The following is a 16,874-nucleotide window of genomic DNA, read 5'->3' as shown; positions in this document are numbered from 1 at the left end:
GGGCAGGGCCGGCCTAGCCTGACGGTTGTCCCTCCTGGCCTCTCCGCCCCGGGATCCACCTTGGGGAAAGGCGGCCACCGGCTGGCTGGAGTGTTCACGAAGCCCTGCCGGGGCCAGGCCCCCCCCCGGGGACACGAGGTGCCCCACCTGGGGGGGGGGGCCCCCGTGTCCCCAGCCTCCAGCAGCTGGAGGCCGCTAACCTGCCAGGTGGGCCCAGCGGGCGCCGTGGTGCGGGCGACAGTGGGGGCCCGGGTCCACGTAATCACCACCGGGGCGAGACGGCTGCTTATCAAAATACTTTATTTTAGGAGACCCCTCAAAAAAAGACCCTCCACATTAGACAGACGCCCAACAACACCCTCGGTCTTTTTTTTTTTTTTTTTTTTTGGTCTTTTCTATATTTTTTTTTTCCTTTTTAAATCAACTAAAACAATCTGATGCTTAAAATAAAAGACAGGAAATATTTCCCAATCGGACTTCAGTCAAGAATATATATCTATTTTCTGACCCTGGGGGCGGCGGGGTGGGGAGGAGGCCGGTAAGGAGCAGGTGCTCCCGGGACCCCGGGGCAGGAAAGAGCGCGGGCAGAGGACCGGCCCAGGGCAGGCTGGCTGGCAGAGGGCAGGGAAGACCCGGGCAGGCGGAACTGGGCGCCTGGGACTTATAATTTACATAAAACTGATGCCTCGTCCTTGTTCCTGCCGCCGGCCGGCCGGCCGGCCTGCCCGCCCGTCTCTCGGGACTTCTGCTCTGGGCTGGGGCTGGTTCGGTCTGGTCTGCTGGGGAGGAGACCGGGATTCGGCATCATCTTCGTTACGTGTGTGTGGCTTCTTTTCCAGCTGAGAAACTTTTTTTTTCTTTTTTAATTTTTAAAAAGAATCACAGCCAAAATTAGACGTTAACTTCAAAATCCGAGAAGGCTGTGCTTACCCTATTTATAAAAACACGAGAGTCTCTAACTCTGGCGGGGGGCGGGGGGCCGAGCCCGCGGGGCCCCTACACCTTCCCGGGGATCTTGGCCCGCTTGCGAGCGATGGCGTCCTCCACGGCTTTGAGCTGTTTCAGGAGCTCCTCGCGCCGTGACAGTGTGCTGGCCTTCCCTGATTTGGTGCCGGCGGAGACAGCGGTGGCAGTGCCGGCGTCTGAGGCTTTGCCGGGCACGCTCGTGACCTTACTGGAGCTCTTGGACTGGGGTGACAGCTGGCGCTTCCTGCAGGGGGTGGGCGGGTTGGAGGGAGAGGCCGTCAGAGGGTCGGAGCGCCGTCCCCCCGCCCCCCACGCCGTGGGCCTCCCAAGGTGGATGGGGCCCGCTGGGCACTGGCGGCCGTGGAGACAGGTGGCCCTCCGGCCGGCAGTGCTCGCTCCAGCCTGGCCGCGGTGGGAGGGGCCCTGGGTCGTGGGGTGGAGGGGACACGGCGTCCGGGGCTCGCCCGGAACCTGCTGACCTGTCCCACCGCTGCCTCCTCGTGGTGGGGAGAAGCCCACACTGACTCGGGAGGAGCCCCGAGGGCCGGGGTGGGTGGGGCTGTGAGGATAACCGAGTGTGCACCCATCCGGACCTCCGGCCTGAGGGTGTAGTGGGATGCGGGAAGGGCCTGGCGGCCGGTTTCCTGGCGGAAGCCAATCTCTGCTCCTGCTCGCGGGCCCGACGGGGAAGGCGGGAGGAGCTGGGGCGCCAGAAAGCCTGGTGCCCCGGGGCCCTCTCATTCTAGGACCCGCTGTGGGGTTGGCTCTGCCGGCCTCCACCTGGGCAGGGAAGCTCCGGCTAGCTGACCCTGCGGCGACAGCACCTACGTGGTGTGCCCAGGGCTGGGGTGGGGCACTCACCGGTCTGGGGGGGCCACGGGTGCCTTAGAATTCTGGCCTCTCTGCCGCTCTGGCTTCGGGGAGCCGAGTCTCCCACCTGACTTGCGGTCCCGAGAACCTGGACGACACGGGATGAGGAGAGACCTCAGTCTCGATTGTGCGTGAGCCAGCGGCGCGGGGTGGCGCATGCGGACGGGGCCGGTGGGCTTCCCGCACGCCGGCGGCCCCGTTCCAGAGCTGTGGCAGCTCACGGGGAAGAGGCGAGGGGCAGAGGAAGGGGACGGGGCAGCACGGGTGACGTCAGAGGTGAGACCCCGGGAACCCACGTGGGCTCCGTGCTGCCAGCGCCAGCGCCAGAGCAGGACACGGGGAAAACACAAGTGACACCACCAAGTCGGAGGCGTCCGTCACACTGCTGTCCAATGAGAACGGAGGGCCCGCAAGAGGGTGCCGGGCGGGGGGTTCGGTGCCGGGCCGAGCACACAGGCTCTCAACGCCACTCGGTTCTCAGTCCGGGCGCGCACGTGTGGTGGGCGCCCCCCTCCTGCTCCTGGCGCCCCGGGGATCCCGCCGGCCCCCCTGCCCAGGTTAGCAGGGAGGAGACGCCCTGGCAGAGCTCCAGTCTGCACCGGTCTCCAGAGATCGCCTGAGTGCGGGCGGCTGGGTCAGACTGTTTCTACGGCAGCCCCGAGGGCCGCCTGCCCCCTGCGCTCGCTCGCGGACCAGGCTTCCCAGAGTCCGTGTGTCCCACGCCATCGCAAGAGAGGAGAACCAAGCCACCGCCTCTCATCCAGAGTGTGAAGACGTTTCCGAAAAAGAAAACGATGATAAACCTACTAACTTCTGTTTATGGCAATTTAGTTATTTTTTCATAAAAAGTGGTATTTATGTTAAAACACAATAACCTACTGTTTTATTTTAACATAAACACACGTTGAAATCTCCTTCTTAGCTTTAACTCTAGTACGTCAGATACTGACAGATGTACCCACACGATCGGTTCCTGGGGGTATCTTTCAGGGCCCCTCGGCCTCACTGGACCCTGCAGGGCTTGGGGCTCACCTCGGTCTGGGGACAAGTTAGCACGCTTGGCCGGAGGAGGACTTTGCCTGTCTTTGTCCGAGGGTTCATACCGCTTCCGGCTCCCTTTGTCAGCCGCCTGAGACAGAGAAGGGCACGGTGAGGACCCCGGCCTGACCTGCTGGCCACCACGCGGAAGCAGACCGGGCGGATGCAGGGTGCCCACAGGACCCCGAGAGAGGCAAGGCCCAGGGGTGCGGGCCTTCAACCTCTGCGGCGAAGGTGCCTGCACAGACACTGTGTTTCCTGGGGGCCACCTGCCCGGGAAGGCCTCTCGCCCTTCTAGTCCCATGCAGCCTTGGGGACGTCAGCTCACAGAGCCCGAGTCCCCTTTGCTCCCAGCCCCCGGGCTGCACTGTGGGAGTCGGCAGGGCCCGGGTGTTCGGGGAAGGGCCAGGGGGAGCACCCGCCGGCCCTGGGACGCTCGGATCTCCCAGGACGTGCCACCGGGCTTCATCCCCACACGCATCCCCCCGTCCCCGTGAGGCAGTTGGCCGGGGCAGGACGATGAGCTAGCTACGTGCGGCCACCACTCCAGGCCCTCGGTGGTCTAATCCTAGGAGTCAAGCGGCCCCAGTGAACAGGACGGCCCCACCGAGCGGGGCTCCCGGAAGCACCACCAGCAGCACCCACGGCCTCACCTTGTTCAGCAGCGTCAGCTTGATCTCCTTGTGGGCGACGAATGAGCCCTGCTGGGGCTGCCCGGGGGGCGCCTGCTGGGGGGCCGCGGGCTGCGGGGGTTTCCCGCCTGCAGAAGGCTTTGAGGATTTGGGCAGCTGTGCTGACGAGTCCCTTTTCCGCTTGTCCTCTTTAACCCCGTCTTCTTTCTTAGACTTTCCTGCCAACGACAAACGCTAAGTCACGGTCGCCATCCTGGCACGGCGGTCTCCCGTGGGCCACGGAGGAGGGACGTGCTCTCAGCCAGGCAACACGCGCGCGCGTCGGAGCTGGGGCGGGGGGGGGGTCCCTGTGCTCTCCTGCTGAACCAAGCGAGGCCGGGCGCACACCCTCTTTCCACAAGGGGCCTGCCCGCCTCTGCAGCCACAATGCCCAGGACGCGAGGAGCCCCCTGTACCTTTCTCCTTCTTGGTCTGGGCTGGGGTGGGGGACCGCGAACTGGCTGAGGACACGGGGCTGGCCAGGTCTGCGTACATGTCGTCTGAGTCCACGCTGTGCACCGAGCTGCTACTCGACGTGGCGCTGGACACCGAGGAGACGCTGCTCACGCTCAGGGACCTGGACACACACAGGCACGTCTGCACCCCCGTGACCGTGACCACACGACGGCCGGGGGCGAGAGGCCACGGGGGGCCGGCAGCGGGTCTCCACGTCCACCTTCCCCAGTTTCTTTTTGAGGCACGTGTACCCACAAAACCTGAGACTTCAGGGGGTGCTCGGGTGGTTTAGAGGGGCCACACGGTGGAGGGACGCCCACGTCCCGGAGTCGAGGGCCCCTCGCACTAATGCTCAGCCGCCCTGTCTGCCGGGCAGGGTCGTCGAAGCAGGAGCCAGGCTGGCAACGGCGGAGCCGAGGGCCCAGGTACCGAGGCCCGAGGAAGGGGAGGGCTTTGACCCGCAGTCACACCGCGCACCGGAGCAGGGGCCACCCCGGCCCAGCACGGGACTCAGGGAAGCACGGGACCGGTGGCCCGTCTCACAGGCACCGCTGCCCCCACGGCTCCCGCCACGAGGACTCTCCACGTGGCAGGCCGCGGAGTCCTGTCACTGTCAGAAAACACCGACCACCGCTTCCTAGGTCCTCAGACCCCGAAACGATCAGGGGAGAAAGGGAGGACCCAGTTTTGCTTGAACACTGGGACTTTAAACCCATTTTAGGAAGATGTGGGCAAAAGGATAAACCACCTGCTGCCTAGAAACAAAGAGAAAGTTCGATCCAGGAACCCGAGCGCTGGTCTCACACGGTCTTCCCTCCAAACAGCTTAAGAGCAGAATTTTTTCCCACTCATGTTTTTCCCGGATTTGGTTACAGGCCGTTGGCCGGGCGCCTCAAGCACGGGGTGGCGGGGAGGGCTCCGTGCTGGCCTCAGGCCTGCTGAGCACCTCCGCAGGCGTGGGGCTGCCGGCCAAGGTCCCTTGTCTTCTCGGTCCGCGTGCTGCCCCACAGCACCTCGGGCGGGGGGGGAGGGGGGGGCGGGCGCACGGGGCTGGGGCGGCGCGGACAATGACCTGGATCTGGAACTAGAGCCGCTGTAGCTGCTGCCGCTGCCGCTGCCGCTGATGGTCCGCCTGCAACACAGAGAGGTGGTGCCACGGCCGCCTGTCCCTCCGGTCCCCACCCCCCACACCCCCCACCGGTCCCCGCAGCCACAGGCCCAGGTGCTGCTGCTCTCCCCTGAGTGGGCGGGCTCTGCTCTTTCAAGGCTGTCTTCTCCACAAAACAAAGATGTCAGCCTCTGCTCGAGCCCCCCGGCAGCTTCTCTCCGGGGGACTCCTTGCTGTCGAGGGGGCGCCTGCGTCCCGCACGGCCACACCTTCCCTCTCAGGGGCTTGCGCCTCCCAGCGTGCTCACGGGGAAATCGAGGGCCGGCAAGTCCCTCAGCTCTGGCACCAAATCTCCAGAAGGGTACCCAGAAGTCCGTTCGCTTACCTCCTGGGGGGGCTCCTAGCTGGCCGCTCTCTCCTCCTGGCTTCCCGAGGGTCTCCTGGCTTGGCGGGCTCGGGGGCCGGAGCAGTGGTCTTAGGGGCCTGTGGTGGGGCTGGAGGAGGGGCTGGCTTCTTCATGGACTTCTCTCTGTGACAGGAGATGGGGGGGGGGGGGGTCAGACCCGGCCTAACAGGCGGGGACGGGTCCTCGAGGAACCCTCGGGAACGACAGCTGGCGCCGTGCCTGCTGGGGATGCCCATCTCCGGGCTGTCTCCGGGCCCGGCCCGCTCAGGCGTGGGGCCCGCACTGCGGTAGGGGAAACGGTCCCAAGGGCTGGTTGCTCCCGTCAGCGTGGGGGAAATACTCTGCCAATCGTTTGGGTGGGGCGAACACTCAGTTCGGGAAACAAAGTCCGGGCAAAAAAGCATGCCGCTCGGCACAGCGTTGGGGGCGAGTCAGGTTCGGTGCGGGCCCGGCCGGGGATAGCCTCCCGCGGGCCGGCGTGTCTGGACTGCGGTGGGTGGCCTCCCACGTTTGTCAAGTACATCAGGTGGCACAATTTGGGCGGACGTGGTGCCGCTGACATGAGTTATCCCTCGACGCCATTCGCGTTAACGCTTTAAAAGCAGGCTACTCAGGGGCGCCTGGGTGGCGCAGTCGGTTAAGCGTCCGACTTCAGCCAGGTCACGATCTCACGGTCCATGAGTTCGAGCCCCGCGTCGGGCTCTGGGCTGATGGCTCAGAACCTGGAGCCTGTTTCCGATTCTGTGTCTCCCTCTCTCTCTGCCCCTCCCCCGTTCATGCTCTGTCTCTCTCTGTCCCAAAAATAAATAAACGTTGAAAAAAAAAATTTAAAAAAAAAAATAAATAAAATAAAAGCAGGCTACTCAGGACTCGCTCGCCAGGAGCGTGCGCGGCGTGGGACGGCCGGCCGGGCACCGAGGGGTCGGGCGGCGAGCAGGCGGGGCCCCTGTGCCCAGCCGCGCCCCGGCCTCACTCCGCCCGCGGGGCGGACCCCACCACTGGCCTCCCGGGCCCTGTGGCGCTCGGAGGGGAGCCCCCTGCGTTCGGCTAGGCGCCACCCCCCAGGTGCCGTGGTGCCTGTGGCGCTCCGCGGTGTCTCCCGTTTCCCACGCTAGTCCCACGCGCCGGGAGCGGCGAGAGTGAACGGCGAGCCCGGGGTGGCGGCCGCCCCCTTCCGCGTGTCCCGGACACAGCCCCGGGAGGGCGATAGAACCGCCTCCCCCATGGCCCGATCTCCTGGCGCCGCCGCCCCCCTTCTAGGGCCTCACTGGGGCCTCTTCACAGGGGTGGGGGTGGGGTGGGGAGAGAGGGAGGCAGGGAGAGCGCGGAGGGCCTGACCCCCGGGGCACTTACCCTGCTTTCCCGGGAGGCGGGGCCGGCTCCCCCTTGGTTCTGACGGAAGGTCTGTGTGGGGAAGGCGTTGGGGACGGGGACGGGGACGAGGAAAAGGACCGGGACCTAGAGAGCAAACGGACATGTGAGGAGGGAGCACTGCGGTGCCCTGGTCCCGACCAAGGCCAGGGACGCTGCCTGCCTTCGCAGAAGAGGTCACGGCAAGTCTCGGCCTCGGATTTAAAACGGCTTTCGGGTGTTCCCGGTCCTCTCCTCAAACAGCAGCGGGAAAAGGAGTCACCAGGCCGGGGGTCCCTGCCGCCCTGGGAGCCGCGTGGGCGGGACAGCAAGGACACACACAGCCCAACCTGGCCCGGTGACAGCGGTGGGACAGAGGGCTGCGCGAGGGAGCCGGGCACGGAGGCCCAGGGTGGGGCAGGGGCGGGGGGCAGGGGTGGCTCCTGCTGGAGGACAGTCTGAGACAGTCTCCGACGTGAGCAGCAGGACGGGGGCGCTGGCCGGGAGGCTCTGAGGCCGGCCAGGCTGCCTCCTCCGTCCCGGGACCCAGCACACCCTCCCAGAGGAGGGAGCCTCCGAAAGGCTCCGGGTTTGCCGATTTCTCCCGACCTGGAGACTGTGGCGCAAAACGCGCGACGTTTTCGGCCAAACGAGCAGCAGCTAGACGCCTTGAGCCCCTGAGGTCACCGCGCGGCGGTTTTACAGACAGAGGCGCGGACACGCGCCGCACTCTCCTGTCCTCACGCTCGCTCGGCTGGGGCCGCCCGCCGTGGGAGTCCCGAGGGAAGGCCTTGCGAGGCCACACGGCCCCGCGCCTCCGCCTGGGGCGTCCTCAGAGGCGCTGCTACGGAGCCCCGGCCGCTAAGGGTGTGCACGGGGGAGGGGTCTGCGGGCAGGGGGCAGCAGGGGTGTCCGGGCAACCCGGGGAGGAAGGTCAGGTGGCCAAGGACGTGTGGCTGACGTTGTGAGAACGGCTGAGACGTCTACATTCGTGATGTGAGAAGGTCCCGAAGCCGACGAGGGAAACTGGGTCTGGGACACAGGGCTGGTCCCGGGGGTGGCTCCGCAGAGCTGGGTGACAAGGACGCCTCACTGCACCGCGGGCCTCCAGCCCTTCCCCCTCAGCGCCTTCGAGGCCCCGCAGAGGAGACACCACAGGTGACATCTCGCCCTCCGGGCACCACTAGCATTCCCCAAACTTCCCAATCTCTCAGCGGGGCCTCAGGCCCACAGCTCACCGTCCATGTATCCTAAACGAGGCCACACACACAGACTCTTGCCACTGATGCTCCGGTTGGTGTCCTTTCCGTCTTCTACCTCTCCTCCCACAGGTAGCCCTCCCTGATTGCCCCGTGACCTGCAGCCTTCCTCTGTACCCCTCGAGTATAGCTTAAAACCCCTGGCCACAAGGTTGTGAGGCCTCAGTGCCCACAGCTGACCCTCTAGACACCCTCAGAAACAGGCTGCCGTTCTTTCTCTTGGGCTGCACAAGATCCGACGTCCACAGAAAACAGGCCCCACGTAACCCACTCCACCTGTCCTGCACTCAGACTACCATCTCGACCATCGGGTCCGGTGGCTCCGGCGACCTCCTAATGCTGCTCTAATCATCTCTGTAAGTGCCCCGAAGCAACCGTTTGCCAGGAAGGGGCGCCACCGTGGGACCGACCAATCTATTCCAAGAACGCATGGTGATACACTTCCCAAATGAGCGTGTGCATGCGTGTGGGCATGTGTGCGCGCATGTGCGTGTACACGCGTCCGGCCTGTGTGTGGTCCTGGTCAAGGACTGGGATGACGATGTCTCCGGCCGCGGCCGTCCAGGGGTGCCAGGCGCACCCCGGGTGCTGTGCAGGCCGCTGCACGGGTGGTCCTCCGCTCCCCACCGTCCTGTGGTCTTGGACCCCTCCTCTCCTAACTGAACCCCGAACGGGACTAAGGGAAAGAAAGGGAAAGAAAGGGAAATGCTTGGGCTTCCCCGCCAGGCGTCTCTGGCAGGCGGGATGAGGCAGAAAGGGCCTCAAGCAGCTGGCATCTGCCCACAGGCAGGAGAGGGGGGCGCGGCTGGAGCACACACCATCTGCACTGGTTAGGAAAACAACAGCAGCGAAACAGGGCCCCGGAACGGTCCCGTGTGTCATGCTGACCGACGACTCTGTTCCGACACAAATGACTGAAGAATTCCCTAAGACTCCAGAGCCTATTTTCAATGGGGAAGATACACCTCTTGTGTGATCTTTCCAGAAATGTCCAGCAGAACTTCCTGTGACGACGGACAAGTCGTAACATCCCCAGACGGGGCTCACGCACAGCCCAACACGCCGTATCAGAGTGAGGATCGTCGCACGTGGCTGCGGGCCCAGCGGACAGACGGGGTGGTCGGGCCGTGGCCTTAGTTCCCACCAGGTCCGAGCCCGCAGCACCCACCCCGCCGTCGCCTTGCCTCGTGCCCTTCCTCAGAAGACGGCGCGAGACCACAGCTTACGCCGTCCGAGAACAGCCGAGCAGCCCGGAAGGGCGCCGTCAGGCAGGGGCCGCGCCCTCGGGCGCCCGCACTGGCCGCGTGTGGCGGCCGGGACGTACCTGGAGCGGCTGCCTGAGAACGAGCTGTGTCTGGAAGACCGGCTGGAGTAGGAGCTGTAGGAGGAGGATCGGGAGCGCGAGCGGGATGACCCGGAGCCGGAGTAAGAGGACGACCGCGACGAGGACCTGCAGCGCCGAAGACAGCAACGCGAGTGGGGCCCGTCTGCCTCGGCCCGTGGCCCGCCCCCCGGTGCCGGCCCACTGGCCTCGCTATGGCCGGGTGACGGCTCGCGGGCCCCGGGTGGACGGAGCCAGCACAGGTGCGCCCACACGTGCGGGACAGCACAGCACGTCTGACCTGTGCACACGCGCGCGTGTACTTATCGGCCCCTGGCGCACGTCACGAGAACCCCGGATCCACCGGGACCTCTCCGGTCTCTGTCCACCACCCAGGGGCTGTACCCTCGTCTGTTTGTTCAGACCCGGTGGACACACAGAAGCCCCAACTCACAGAAAGAGAGGGGCTGACCCCTCTGCCCTCACCGGGTCCGTGCTCCCGGCTGGGTCGCCAACATCCTGGCCGGTCTCAAGTGTCTATTTTGGGGGGCGTGAAGCCTTTCTGAGGCTCCGAGCATCGGTTCTGTTTGCCGCTGACGCTCTAGCACCCCAGCCTCTCAATAATCTCGGAACAGACACCCCTGCAGTCCCACTGACTGTCCTCGGGTGGGGGCAGCGTGGCCGTCCGGTGGTGTGGATGAACCAGCTAACTCCGACCAGCCGGCCTCCTTACCTGGAGGAATTGGAGGCGGAGGCCGACGAGGCGGATGTTTTCCGACGCCTCCGTGCCCGGCTGGGGGAGACGGACACCCCGAGTTTCTTCTTGGGAGACTTGGACCGACGCCAAGGGTCCTTCCACTCGTCTGCTCGCTTCACCTGCGGGCCGGCAGCGGTGGCCTCCTTCTTTGGTGGCTCAGTTTGACGGCTAAAATCACAGAGATGTTAGCAACGCTGGGACCCCTTCCATGAAGGCGCCGCTGTTTGGTGAAGGGAACCTTATAAGAGGTGAGATCATGCTGTGAAGTGCCTTATCCAAGGGAAGCCTGACAAATAAAGGGTCGCCTATGGGGGCGGCAACAGTCCACCGACAGCGGAGCGCATCTCGAGCAAGACAGCAGAGCTCGCTCCGTGAACGGTCTCCGCGCGCACGCGTCCTTCCTGGGGACACACCCATCTTCCTCCCTCAGGACAGCTAACCGCATTGGTACTTACCTTTTTGGGTGTACCTGCTGGCTGACCTCCTATCTTCCCCACCCACGCTACAAACTCTGGGGAGGACAGGGACAGAGGTGGCCCATCCAACACGCTCTCTGTGGAGCTGGCACGCAGGTGCACAACAAATACTTAATTTAAGGCTAACGAAGCACTTTTTGTTTTCACGTGCATTAGAGATTTGACGAATCATGAAACTCAAGCCTTAAACGGTTCGTGTGTCGTCTGAGTTAGGTTTAAAGAGGCTGGTTTAATTCACCCAGAGAATATCCTGATCAAAGCCAGAGAGGCAGGGTGGCGGGAGGAGGCAGTGGCCCAGAGAGGGGTGCTCCTCCGTGACAGCCGTTAATGCGAGCGTCAGGACTGAGGGCTAGTGGGCCAGTATGAGGGACCCTGCCAGGCCCGATGAGCAACCTCCCCCAAATCTCAGCGGGGCTGCATCCGTGGTAACCACAAGTGTTCAGAAGTCACCTGGAAGAGAATCGAGGCTGAAGTGTGAGAGCCACACTCTGTGGTGGACGGCGGGTTTCCGGCAGAAGAACCCGGGAGCCCTCCTTAAAGGCGGTGGGAGGTGCTGGGCGGCTGAGTCCTAGACGGGTGAGCCCGTCCACACCACCCAGGAGCTCATGGCAGAGACAAAGTGGGAGAAGGGACCTCAGCAGCCCAACTTGGGAGGAGGCCCAGCACTGGCCAGGGCGCCCTGTGCCCACAGATACACCCCACAAACCAAAACCTCCTCCCTTAATAAGGAGCCAAAGTATAGGATCCCAGACAACTAGCAGTCGTGTGCTGGTCCCGGGATATAGTTCTTTATTAATTAAATACTATAAAGTTCATTTAAAAAACACAGAAAGTACAAACAAGGAAACAAATAAAAATCCTGTCCTCCCATTTTCCAGAGACGGCCAGCATCTCTTTACGCCTCTGCGCTCCCTTCCCCCGCACTCGGTCGGCCACAATGAACACTCGCGCGTGCACTCACACCCAGCGTACACACGACCCGCCTGGTGAGCGCTCGGCTGCAACGGGGCGCCTCCCCGTGGCACCTGCTGTGCAAAAGGGGTCTTCCCGGACCGTGTGATGATCCACGCCACATGCCACGTGCCACAGAATTCCAACATTCCTACACCATCGGCTGTTTCTAACCTATAACGCTAAAATGACCCCTTCTACGTTCACGGACAACTTGTTTCTTCTAAGAGCAGACTCCTGAGAAGTCAAAACGGTGGGTCAAAGGAAATGAACGTTTTACAAGTCAAGTATCTTCCCCAAAGCGACACCAGCCTGCGCTCGCTCGGCAGCACGAAGGCGCCCACGTTACCTCGTTCTCACCGTGCGGGTTCCCGTGTTACCAGGGAAACACAAGATAAACCCTCAGCGTGGCAACTGCGTACGCGGCAAGGGCTCCTGGTGCCTGTGGCGGCAGCTGGGGCTGGAAGGCCGGCCCCCGCGCCTCCTGGCCACCCTGAACTCTGGCGGTCGGCCTCACTCTTGGCCACTTTTCTGCTAAGTTCTTTACGTGGGAGGGAGCCCTTCACGGTCCCGCGTCTGTCCCCGGCTACTGGCTCTCAACTCTGGTGGTGGCATCGAATGGGCTCCTCCTCTTTCTGGCACACGGGTCCCGCTCGCTTGTGGGGCCGCCCTCGCTTGTGTTTTTCTTCTGAGCGATCTTGAGTTCCTTCCTTTCTTTCTTAACAGTCCACTCTTTGGTGTGCCCGGAGTTGTGGTTTCTGTCTGCGACGTGTAGGGCAGAGCACAAGGTGGCGTGAGGGGAGGGGGCCCACGGAGCTGGCCGGCTTCTCCGCCAGGGGCTCTGGGATGCGGGGCCACCTCTGGTGTGCGTGTCTCACTCTCGGGGGGCCGCTGTCTCATAACCCGGCTACTCCCCTCCCTCCAGGATCGTCCCCCCGGGAGGTGCACGGTCCAGAAGCCCCGACGCTCCGAGTTCCCCAAGGTGCTCGGCCTCGTGCCTGCAGACGCTGTCCCCCCACCGGGCCTCCCACGGGCGTGTTCCTAAGCTAAGAGCATCTTGACATTCACCCAGGCCTTCCCTCGTGGGGGCCGTTTTCTTCCTAAGAAGTCCTGCCTTTTTTGGGGAGAGTTTTAGCTGCTGCGGATTCTCCACCACCAGCATCTGAGCCTCTCGGTTCCCCTTGGGTTTGCCGTGACCAGCATCCAGTATATCACATCTCGATACGTAAAAACCATCACCTGCCGACGTCTGCAGAACCACCAGCGAGTTTCAGGTCTGCTACTTGCGAAGGATCCCGCAGCAGAAGCGAAAACCAACATTTAAAACTGCCCTAGGGACACACTAAATTGAAGCATAAGATCCCCGTTTTGTCGGCCCCAAGTCCCGAGAGACAATGCCACCTAAGCTCGTAAGCGTGTCCTCCGAGGAAAGTAATCCCGGGAGGAAGTAAAAACCTGTCGATTCCAGCCTGTCCCAGCTGTCCCAGCTGTCCCAGGCTGCCATCACCTTTCCACGTCCTGTGCTGCTCTCATTCTAAAAATGCAACAGGAAACAGAACACCTTGGTCACCGGGTTTCCATGAGTCATCGAACGGCCCAGCTTGGCCGGTTTGCGGCCCGTCTACCAGGGGCAGCAAAGCGGCCGAAAAAGGGACAGGCCTGTGATGCTGCCGTGACTGCACCGAGGGCCCCTGTTGCAGTGAGCAGAGAAAGGACAGAACACCGATCTGTCCCCATCACAGCACTGAGGTCACCGAGCGGAGGCCAAAGCAGGCTCCCGTCCTCTTTTAGAGTCAGTGTTTCTTGCCAGGGACACCCTTTCACTCACACTGGGGTGACACTATGGGCTTCACAATGAGCTGCCCCTTCAACAGTGCCGGAACGGGGCCTGGGGGCGCTGTGGGGGCCTTGCTTCTGAAGGGCTGGATGCCTGGTAGTGACCCCATGAAACCGGGGATCCCCAAACTGTGGCAAATGGGGGTCTTGGTTTTAATTAATTAGCACACAAACAACCATTTTTACTTCTGATTTATTTCTACAGTGACTCACTAGGACAAATGATCTGGCCTGCTTTACGGAAATGATGTAAAGTTTCCTTTTGAGACGTATTCAAGCTTAAAAAGTGAAAACATCAAAAAACGTAAGGAGCGCACGTGGGACCTGGACACAGAAAGCCGCGCAGGTGGCGCAAGAATGGAGCAGTTTGGGGAGCACGTTGAGCCAGGGGTCCCTTCTGCAGACCCCCCACGTCAGACACTGCCGAGAGGGGCCGCAGACTTGGGGACCCAGACCGGGAAGAAACTGTCTCAGGCCTCGACACAAACCTGGAACCATCAGTTTTGATGGCAAGTGTTTCTGGGAAAATGACCGAAGGAACACCCAATAAAGAGCTCACAGGAAGTCCCACTGGGAAATGTGCACAGGACGCTGGGGCCGGCCGGCAGAGGGCAGACGAGGCATCCCCAGACTCCCAAGCGGGTGGGCACGTGTGGCTACGGGTGACAGCAGCCACCTGGTCCACTGTCTTTCCTTCTTCACCGTTTCCTCTATTCTTTGTAAGGTTTTCCAAACGTTCCTACGCCATAACGTTTCACATTTGTTACAGAAAAACCCCAAGCACTAAAGATTTTTCCACTCCTGCAGAGGGAGCGGTCTGCTATACTGACCTGCACACACTCTCGGGGTCTTTATCAGTGCCCTGCTCTCACCTCTCATGGGGCCTCAGAAGAGGAAGGGGCCCCGAGCTCTGGGCTGCGGTGGGCAGCACAGGGCGGGCAGAGGAGTCCAACACAACCCAGTCAGTGAGGGGGCAGAGCCCGGGCGGCCGGCTCTGAAACCCTGGGCAGCAGCGCCCCTGACACGGGGCCCCATGGCGGCTCCTGTGCTCTCAGAGAGAGGCCAGGCCCCTGAGGATGAAGCCCCTTTCAGAGAGTGCCGACACCCCGGAAGAGAGCGCGCGCATGGCCTGGAAAACCAAGCAAAGTCGCCAAGTGACAAAGGACCTTGTGGAGACAGAAAGCAGCGGAACTGCCCCCCCCCCCCACCCCCCCGCCGCGACTCAGCCCAGGAACAGGAACAGCGAAGTCAGCAGGTGACCGGGGAAGCCAGGCCCAAGTCAGGAACGCACGTGGAATTTGCATAAAGCCTTCCCAAGGGAGAGGGGAAGCCAGGCTCCTGTCCCTCCGCCGAGGAAGTGGCCTTCCCAGCACAGCTACAACACAAGCTTATCTTCCGGGTACAGAGCCTTTGTTCAAGGCCTCCGGAGACACTCCAAGGAGCAAAGGTCAGCCGTACCAGGACTGCCAAATGCCCACGTCAGAACACAACACGACACAGGGGCCCGGGTCGACTCCTGACACGCCTCATGTCTCACACGGGCCACAGGGGTGTGAGGTGGCGGTGACGTAAGAGGGTGACGGAACGGTGTCTGGAAACTCCGAGCTGACCGGCTGCCAGGCGTGGGCTCCAAAGCGGAACAAGGTGAAAGCAGAAAGGAGTTCTTCTAAAATCAAAGGGCTAAGTCTCCAATAAGGATCCGGGAAAAGGGAACCGCAAGTCACCTAACTTGTTCACACTCCTGTCTGGGAAGGTCACGGTACCTTCCGTGGGAGATGCTCAGCACGCCTGTGCTCCCGGAGCCTCTGTGGGGCCTTTTGTGGAAGCCTGCGCCACGATCACCCTCCTCAACACCGGGCAGAAGCCACCCTCCCTCCGGAACGCCCGCCTGCAAGGGAGCCGGCTCCCCGCCCCCCCGCCCGTGTCCCCAGCGCGGTGCCTGCACAGGACCTGCCGGATGCTGCAGCACAGGCCGCTGCACTCCCGGTCTTCCAGGGGAGGAGAGACGGAAGGGCCTACGGTGATGTCACGTTCACCCTGCACCTCTGAAAACACACTCGAACCTAATCAGGGACAAGTAAACCCAGGGACACACAAGCCCTGTGTGCCCCGACATGAACTTCTGGGGGAGCAGAGGACAAAGCGGGCACACAGCGATGCCCGAGGAGGCTCCCCAGCGCCTCTCCCGTGTCACGGCTGCACCCGCGTCCATCCGTACCTCCCCAACTCCCACCCACGCCAGACATCCACACACACCTGAGAGCGTGACATACGGCCATCATTTGCCTTTTTGTACTCAGCAAATAGCTGGGCAAGTTCTGGATGACTCGGGGGTAGGTAGTCAAGAAGCTAAAAACCAGGACACGCTTTTCCTCAAAGATACGCCAGACGAGATCAGAACGGGGACATGAGGGTTAGGAAACCCCCAGGGGAGCGCCTTGCCCGGAGACAAGACCGGGGACGGTTTCGGAGCTGAGCCTAAGTGCCGGGGAACCAGCTCGGAGGAATCTGCGACGCGGGGCTGGTCGCGGAGCACGAAGTGTCACACGGCTGGGAGTGGAGCGGGAGGCCAGGTCGTCTGGGTGTGGTCGTCGGCACTCAGGCCACGACCTGTCACGTTCAAATTCACGAACCCGACAGAGTGTGCCACGGAGGCCGTGGAAGGTGGGGAGACACCACAGCGGCCGAGGCCGGGCGGCGGGAGGCCGGGCAGATGGGCACGGGCGCTGGCCGGCCGGGAGCGGAGCGTCACCAAAAGCAGAGGGAAACCCAATGTGTGGTTTTTGCGAATAAAGGGCAGCATGAGCTGGTCAGACACACGCAGGGCGGGGGCCCAGCCGCAAGCCAGCTGCTCCGGGCCGGTGCGAGTCCAGAGCAGGCCTCTGTGGGGGGCTCACGGACCCCCCGATGTGCCTCTGACCGGACACTGATGGGCCTTGCACAGGCCTCTCGTACCCCGAGACGCCAAGGACCCCCCTGAGGAGAGCGTGGGCTTCGGGTGACGTGGAGAGGCGGGCAGAGGTTCCCTCCCAGGAAACGAGGAGTCTGCCGTGTCACCCCAAGGGGCACCACACCTCAACCGTGCGCAGCTCTCACGGTAACAGGCGGTCTGGGCAATCCCTCCAGGAAGATGTCAGCTGCTATTTTTATCTGGGATGGCCTGAATCTGCCTGTGCCAAAGCACATCCTCATGACCCGCCTCAGCCCCGCCCAGAGCACACCCACTGGCTCGGCTGTAAAGATTAGAAGGTTTCACAAAAGGGGTTTCCCTCTATTTACATAGAGGCGTCCCATACGACTGCTTACGAGGTTCCAGTCTAGTCTATAAATAGCCCAGATGCAGGAGCGGCCAGGGACCCCAAAAGGCACAGTTACAGAAGGCCAAGCTAAATGGAGAGGGACACATCCG

General features: G+C 62.7%; 1 protein-coding gene across 2 annotated transcripts in view; it reads right to left on the bottom strand.

The window, feature by feature from the left end:
* Positions 1–283: 283 nt before the first annotated feature.
* ZC3H18 (zinc finger CCCH-type containing 18) overlaps positions 284–16,874 on the bottom strand; it is a 60,704-nt gene continuing 44,113 nt past the window's right edge. For both annotated transcript variants that reach the window (XM_047846169.1, XM_047846170.1), the window contains 10 exons: positions 10,179–10,370; positions 9,449–9,574; positions 6,869–6,973; positions 5,495–5,638; positions 5,074–5,133; positions 3,962–4,122; positions 3,528–3,724; positions 2,869–2,965; positions 1,828–1,924; positions 284–1,210 (listed from right to left, as the gene is read on the bottom strand). In XM_047846169.1, coding sequence (XP_047702125.1) covers positions 997–1,210; positions 1,828–1,924; positions 2,869–2,965; positions 3,528–3,724; positions 3,962–4,122; positions 5,074–5,133; positions 5,495–5,638; positions 6,869–6,973; positions 9,449–9,574; positions 10,179–10,370 — 1,393 coding nt within the window. In that variant the 3' untranslated portion in view covers positions 284–996. The remainder of the gene's footprint in view (positions 1,211–1,827; positions 1,925–2,868; positions 2,966–3,527; positions 3,725–3,961; positions 4,123–5,073; positions 5,134–5,494; positions 5,639–6,868; positions 6,974–9,448; positions 9,575–10,178; positions 10,371–16,874) is intronic.

This window comes from Prionailurus viverrinus, unplaced genomic scaffold (assembly GCF_022837055.1).
Source record: "Prionailurus viverrinus isolate Anna unplaced genomic scaffold, UM_Priviv_1.0 scaffold_38, whole genome shotgun sequence".
Lineage (NCBI taxonomy): Eukaryota > Metazoa > Chordata > Mammalia > Carnivora > Felidae > Prionailurus > Prionailurus viverrinus.
Note: the sequence above shows the minus strand (reverse complement) of the source record. Positions and strands in the feature narration are given on the sequence as shown.